Below are 7,092 nucleotides of genomic sequence, written 5' to 3'. Positions count from 1 at the left end.
CACATCAAAGCCACACTTACAAAAGAACAATAAACAGATCTGGCCCGGGACAATGCAGCTTAATTTCCCTCCCCCCACTTTCACCTCACCCCCACCCCCCATTCCTCTTTAAGTCAGAGTCCTCAAACTGAGGAGTTTCAGGAAACTTTGTACTTTTACCGCCCTTCGACGGAACAAGCCCAACGAATTCATGTCAGTGTTTGTTTTATTTCGGTGTTTTTAATAAAAAAAACGATTCTTTGTCTAATTGTTTTTTTTTCCCTCTCTCCCTCTCCTGCAGCTCGGCGATTGAGAGCGAGTGTAGAAACTTCAATGGGGAATATAATTTAATTAGAACAAAGCAGGAATCAGACTCATTAACATTAATCACCGGTTCAGAGAAAGTGCCTGATTTTTTTTGAGCATGGGAAGAAAATAATGAAAAAAATGACTCTTTGCACTCCTGCACTTGTGTGACCTGTGCTTAATTAGCACCGTCCTGTGATTAATAATTCAATATTTACTTATTGTTGTCGATATTTTCAATAAAGAGCGAATGACAGTTTTAAAGATCCCTCTTTTTTTTATATAAGGCACCGTCACGATAGCTTTAAATATTCATAGTGACAGAGCAGTCTAGAGCAAACGCCGAAGATGAAATATCATGTTCTTCTAAATGCATTGTGACAGCTCTGGAAACAGCAGTTGATGAATCCTCTATTATCCGATCAGTCTATTTGCCGCTCAACGTGTCCCTGTAATTGGCCCGACATCAGTTTAAAAGCTGACCAAGGAAATCGTTCTCTCTTTTTTTGAAAAAAAATCTTGGACAACACGATGGTCAATGTTTAGGAGAGAGAGGCGGGGGGGGCGGTGAAATCTATTAGTGTTGCGTTGTGTAGTGGGTGCTGAGAAATTGCATATGTTTACTCTGTACTCTGTTTAGTATTTAACTAGGTAGCAATCAACCTGCGGGAGCCTGGGCCCGTACTCGTCAAATCTTCCTGCATTGTTTTGACAGCTCATATATTGTTTATTGAGGTGGATGTCATGTATAATTAGTGATCGATATGGAAACGCTTTCAAGCGGTCTTCATCCCCACTGGTACCAACACACACCGACTATACGTCTCTGACGTCAGACGCGATTACCGTTTCTTATTGGTCCCAAATTCCCAAAGCCTGGACTAATTATTGGATCCTTTATGTTCATAAAGTAAAGACACATCCTCCCCGTCCACTAGCATGTCAACCCGCTTTTCTACTTTTCCTGCATACATTTTAAAGTTAACCCAAATCCTTTAAGTGCAAGGTTTCTCCCCCCCTTCTACCACCACCCCCCTCCCCCCTCTCTCTCTCTCTCTCTCTGTGTCTCCCTCGCCCCCTTTCCCCCTGCAGGGAAATGATGGATAGCAGGATTCTAGAGCACCACCATGCTCAGTTTGGGGGTACCTTGGCTAGTATGGTAGGCTTCCACTACCCCCTCGCCCACCACCATGTGTACGAACTCGCGGGCCACCAGCTCCAGACTGCCAGCGTCCCCTTCACCATAGACGGATTACTCAGCGGCTCCTGCACGGCCTCGGTGGTCACCCCGTCCCCTCTGATGCCTTCGGCTTGTAACGTGAACGGGGAAAGCCAGTCCTTCAAACTGTCAGGTAAGAAAGAACAAGAAAGAGGAGAGGGAGTAAAGAAAGTGTTCGGCCTTCAGCCCAGGCCAGGAACTGGACCTGGGTGTTTGCCATAAAGAAGGGTTGGGGGGTGGGGAGAGAGATAATGCCAAACATAATTATATTATACAGCAGAAACTAATTAAAAATTAATAATAACAAGGGGATTATTGATTTATTTCAACAAACGAAAAAAAGGTAGATTAAGACGGGAACGAGTACAATAGCCAGGTAACTACAGTACAAGGACGGTAACCAGTACAGTGTGTGTGTGGATCTGAGGGATTTTCACGCTGGTTATATACCGGGATCTACCCGGAATGTCTGGGGTGTCAGTTGTATTTGTTTTTGAGCGTGTATGGAGAGGTGGACATGTGTGTCCGGGCGCTCTGTAGCCGTGGGAATCGGTAAGTCGATGCTGTGGGAACGAAGCTGAAGTCTGCGCCTGTAAAAAGCTGCACATATTGTTTCCATCAAGCAACCTCTCTGTAGTCGCTGGGAGAGAAACTGCATCGATTCCCGGACTCCGGTACAAAGCCTTTCAGAAAACAAAAACCCGTGAAGAACAATAATACACTGGGACAATGCACCTGCCCTCCTAACAAATTCAAACACACTCACAAGTCATCAGTGCCGATTACATTGGGGTTATTTACAGTGGGCGAGGGGGAAAGAACTGTAACCATTTTCGTTCCTACAATTAACAAAACTGCACGGAATCTGAATTTGGACCAACATAGTGGGAATGGGTCCAGTTTTGAAAAAGGTGCAGGTAAAAATGGTTAGAAGGCCTGTATATTGTGATGTCTCTGCTGTGTGATCCCAGCGAGGAATTTATACTCTCTCAGCAGCCTGGTCGTCCTTATTTCATTTATTCTAACCACTGTTCTCCGTCTCCCCTTTTGTTTTACCCCCTCCCCACTCTATCACTCCCCAACCCTCACCTTTCTTGTCACAGACTCATCCGATCCCGAAAAAGACACCCCTGGCTGCAAACGAAGGAGAACGCGCACCAATTTTACCGGCTGGCAGTTGGAGGAACTAGAAAAAGCCTTCAACGAAAGCCATTATCCAGATGTCTTCATGAGAGAGGCGCTCGCATTGAGACTCGACCTGGTGGAGTCTCGGGTCCAGGTAACAAAAAAAATTACAACCCAACATTAAAATAAAACACACACAGCCTGACAAGGCCAGTGTGCCGAAAGACTGCACTGTAATAATCTAGCTGACAGCGGCCAATATTTGCCGAATGTTGTGACATTTCGCAGTTCCACTGGGCTGCTGTCAACCTTAAAATGCGTGAAATTCATATCTTACACATTTAAAGCACGATTTATACTGTAATTACGTCCTTATTAAATAGTCAAAATTGTTGGAATGCGATTTCATTAAAGGGGGAACGAGTGTATTACAGATATGGACTGTAGTCCTGTTTAAAACACATTATTTGCACATCTTTTCTGAGTCTGCTAAACAGTCCAAAATTGCTTTGCCTTTTTTTGTGTGTTTGAGAAAATGAAGTGTTTGTGTACAAGTGTTCTTTTTTAAAAAATAGAAATGCAACACCGATCGGGTTAAAACACACCAGGCTCGAAGTATTCTGCACCGATTGTGCTTGGTGTTGCGAATGTGTTACTCTTGTTGTGAGAATTGCTCTGATCTGCTGTGTTTACCTTTTGCGGGGCTGGACCTAAACTCTTAAACGGAAAGCTGTGTAAACAGCTTTATAAATGGGAAGAAGCCATCTAACATTTCAATGGGGCGATGGGGATAATCAAATCGTACACACTCAAAATTTGCAACAGGCTGGGTTCTTTTTTTGAGGGGGGAGTTACTTTTATTGAAAAAATGTGGAACTTAATTCCAAAAATGTATTATGAAACACTCCGGCGCGTACAAATCAGGACGGAACAAATATGTCAAAAAAAAACCCAGAACGAGCGAGTGTTTAGTTAAAAATAAATGCATTTAAAATTATAATTCTATTGTCACAGTCAAGACTAACGGGATTGGGGCACAGGTTCAGCAGAAATATCACACCAAAGGCATAGCCGCTCCTGACCCCTTCCCTGTTCTTAAGCACTTTATCCAATTTGTTGATGGGTAGTTAAGTGAGGTTTAGATGAAGTCGAGGATGTTTATTTCCCTTAAGACGGTAATGAGTACTTCTCATTGACAGAACAGTTGGAACCGACACAAAGAGAACTCCTTGTAAAAGGATTATTGGCCAGTTTAATTCGTGTTTAACCAGGGACAGCATTAAAATAGACACGAGTGCTTTTTTGATGATCAGAGGGAACCTGATATTTTTCTAAAATATAAGTTTGTTTTAGATTCTTTCATTTTGGGGGGGGGGGAATCTTCGATTGTGTAACGGAAACGTGTGTTTATAATTGAATGCTGGTTTTCCTATGTGTGTGTGTGTGTGTGTGTGTGTTGTGCAGAATGGGTAGAAGGTGGCAATATAGGGCTCTCTGTCAGGATCTGTGAGGGTGAAAGAGTTTATTAATTATTTCCTGTAGGAAAAGGGGAGATTTTTGTGTGCTGAATTGCAAGTTGGAATTATACACTTTAAACCAGGAACTGTCCGATTATTAATAGTGGATCCTCGGCATTATATGAGTTTTTAGAGGGGAAAAAAACACTTCCATTGTGTTCTGTCATCCCCCCTCCCCTTCCCCCCCACCCACTCACCTCCCCCACCCCCACCCCCACCCCCACCCCCACCCCACTGTTTTTTTTTGATGAGGTGAAGACTGTTAAGTTGAGGGGTGGATTCAAACTCTCATTCCACCTCTCCACTGCGGGGTTTGCAAAATAAACTGCTTCATCTGAAATGGCAAAGCATCGATTTAATTGATAGAATTACACGCGAGATTAAATGCAATTCGTTTGTCAATTAACCTAATTCAGGTTTCCGTGTTGGTTGTGTAAACAAGATGTTATTTACACTGGAGGGGAGGGTGGGGGGTGAGCGATTCCCAAAACTTCCTCTTACCACACACAGGTGCCGGAGTTGGTTCCCTGTTAAGATGCTGCCCGGGTCATGAACAGAGAACTTTACCTGTGATTCCAACGTGTTAGATTGCAACATGCCATCTATCCACTTCTAACAATCTCCGCGTTCAATCCCAACATTGGAAAGTTTAGAACCATAGACAAACAGCAACTGATTTAGTCCCCTCCCCCACCACCAAGAAGATAAAGGGCTAAATTTTCTAAGTGTTTCGTAAGGGGGAACTGAAATTGGGCAAATATTCTATTCGGAAATAGTTTTTTATTTTGTTTAGGGAAATTAAAATGGAGATTAACCGTTCGGCGCTTTTAATATTTCCAAAGTGGTTTAATAAGCGTTTCAAGATTATAATTTTAACCTGTTTAACAATAAAATTCTTAACTGGCCATTAAAATGCACCATTGGCGTTTACAGTCAGACTGTCTACAGTGTAAGGAAAATGACCTGTTCACACAAAAAAAACGTTACGGAAACTGTGCGCAAAGGAGAGAAATGCTGTGAAATTCGATTGTAATGTCATTTTCATTATTCGGCATGTAGGTCTGGTTCCAAAACCGCAGAGCAAAATGGAGAAAGAAGGAAAACACCAAGAAAGGACCCGGGCGACCGGCGCACAACTCGCACCCTACTACATGCAGCGGAGAGCCCATGGACCCCGAGGAGATAGCGCGCAGGGAGATGGAGAAGATGGAGAAAAAGAAACGAAAGCAAGAGAAGAAACTCCTGAAATCCCAAAACAAGTTGCTGCACTCAGAGGGGGACTGCAGCATCGCCTCGTCCGGCTCCGAGTCGGACAGTAGCGTGGTCCACCTCCAACCCGACAAAGAATCATTCGGTGCCGAGACCAGTCACCACTCTCCAAATAGCAGCAGGGACCAAACCGCAACCAACTGTGAACCAACGGGACAAAAGCTCTCCCACCACCAAAGAACCGCGTCCCAGAATAATCCCAGCAGATCCGCGGATCTGGAGTGCCAGCGGGACAAACCTCAAAGTTACCTGTGCACGAACGGTCGTTCTTCCAACCTGACAAAGTGTGATCAGAAAAGCAACCCCTTCAGCGTGGAAAGTCTCCTCTCTGACACCATGCCGCGGCGCAAGGCTCACTATGACTTCCCGGCCTTGCCCAACCCCAGGGCAGTCATTGGGAAGGGACATTTCCTTCTGTACCCCATTACCCAGCCTCTGGGCTTCATCGTACCCCAAACCAGTATCAGGACACCCCCCGCCCAGCCTCCATCCCCCTCTGGGCCAGACACACCAGCTCCAGAAACAGACCAGGTGCATTCCACCTACCCCGGGACAAACTCAAACTCCACACAAACCAGCTGTCCCGGCTCAGAATCCAACCCCGCACAGGCCGGCAACTACCCAGCGGCAACTCCGAACCCCGCACAGGCCAGCTATCCCGGCACGACTCCCAACGCCACAAAAACCAACTATCTGGACAGGAACGCCAGCCAGCCGGAATCCAGCGAGGCTCCGGCCTCGGAGAGTCCCGATGAACTAAGCCAACAGAAGCCGGACTCCCCCGAGCCGGTAAAAACAAACTGCCCCCGAGAACACACGACAGAGTGTGAAGATGTGGACATGGACTAAATAAAGTAGCATCACATCTGCAAAGCAGACACAACAAAACAAAGAGACGAGAAAGATGGAAAACAAGGACTTTCGGGTGTAATTCACTAGATAAACATGTCCTGTCAGTTTATTTAGTTTGTTTGCTATGCAGGTGGATGTCTCTGTGAATCTTCACTGGCCAGGGATGCGTTCAGATATTATCCCAGCCCTGTTTCGCGCGAAAGCCCGAGCCAAAACACTTTATCTTATAATATACACACACACGGTTAACATCGGTGTCTGGACGCTATGTATAAAACCAAGAATCCTCTCCGCTCACATTGTGTAAAACCCAAACAAAATGTATCAAATATTTATATATGATGTAACTTTTTTTTATAAATAAATGTTTCTGTTTTGAAAAAAAAGACCTCCACTGTTTTGTCTGTGATCTGTCAGTGTTAATATCTGCACAGGAGCCGAGTTGCTCTGGGTAGACTGTGTTTGTGTTTATTGCTATAAGACCTTTATTCATTAAAATGCTGTGAATCTCTGGCGAAGCCGGAGGGGCCGCGGTCCTACCCGCTTCCTGCCGCGAACTGATATGAAAGTGATTATTTTCCCGATGGCAGCCGAGGTCGGGTTTAGCCCAAAGGGTTATTACACATTACCGATTTTATAGTGATATGAAATCACACAAGTTCCTCCAATAATAGAATTAGCATGAAAGGGCTGGGGCATAAAATTGAAATTGGAAAATAATAGGATGAGGTGTGTGTGTGTGCGTGCATATTTGGCGGTGCTGAATTGGTTGTGAAATGGAAAATCGTGGGCTGGAATTTTCATGAGGTTTTCTTTGTCATGTAT

General features: G+C 44.7%; 1 protein-coding gene across 1 annotated transcript; it reads left to right on the top strand.

Annotated features, from left to right (window-relative positions):
* The first annotated feature begins 1,381 nt into the window (after positions 1-1,381).
* On the top strand, positions 1,382-6,574 carry uncx (UNC homeobox). The gene is made up of 3 exons (XM_080183979.1): positions 1,382-1,637; positions 2,608-2,783; positions 5,206-6,574. The coding sequence occupies exons 1-3, from the start codon at positions 1,382-1,384 to the stop codon at positions 6,262-6,264; spliced, it is 1,491 nt and encodes a 496-aa protein (XP_080040105.1). The 3' UTR covers positions 6,265-6,574.
* The last annotated feature ends 518 nt before the right edge of the window (positions 6,575-7,092 follow it).

The sequence above is a fragment of the Carcharhinus amblyrhynchos genome, unplaced genomic scaffold (genome assembly GCF_965287045.1).
Source record: "Carcharhinus amblyrhynchos unplaced genomic scaffold, sCarAmb.v2.hapA scaffold_507, whole genome shotgun sequence".
NCBI lineage: Eukaryota > Metazoa > Chordata > Chondrichthyes > Carcharhiniformes > Carcharhinidae > Carcharhinus > Carcharhinus amblyrhynchos.
Note: the sequence above shows the minus strand (reverse complement) of the source record. Positions and strands in the feature narration are given on the sequence as shown.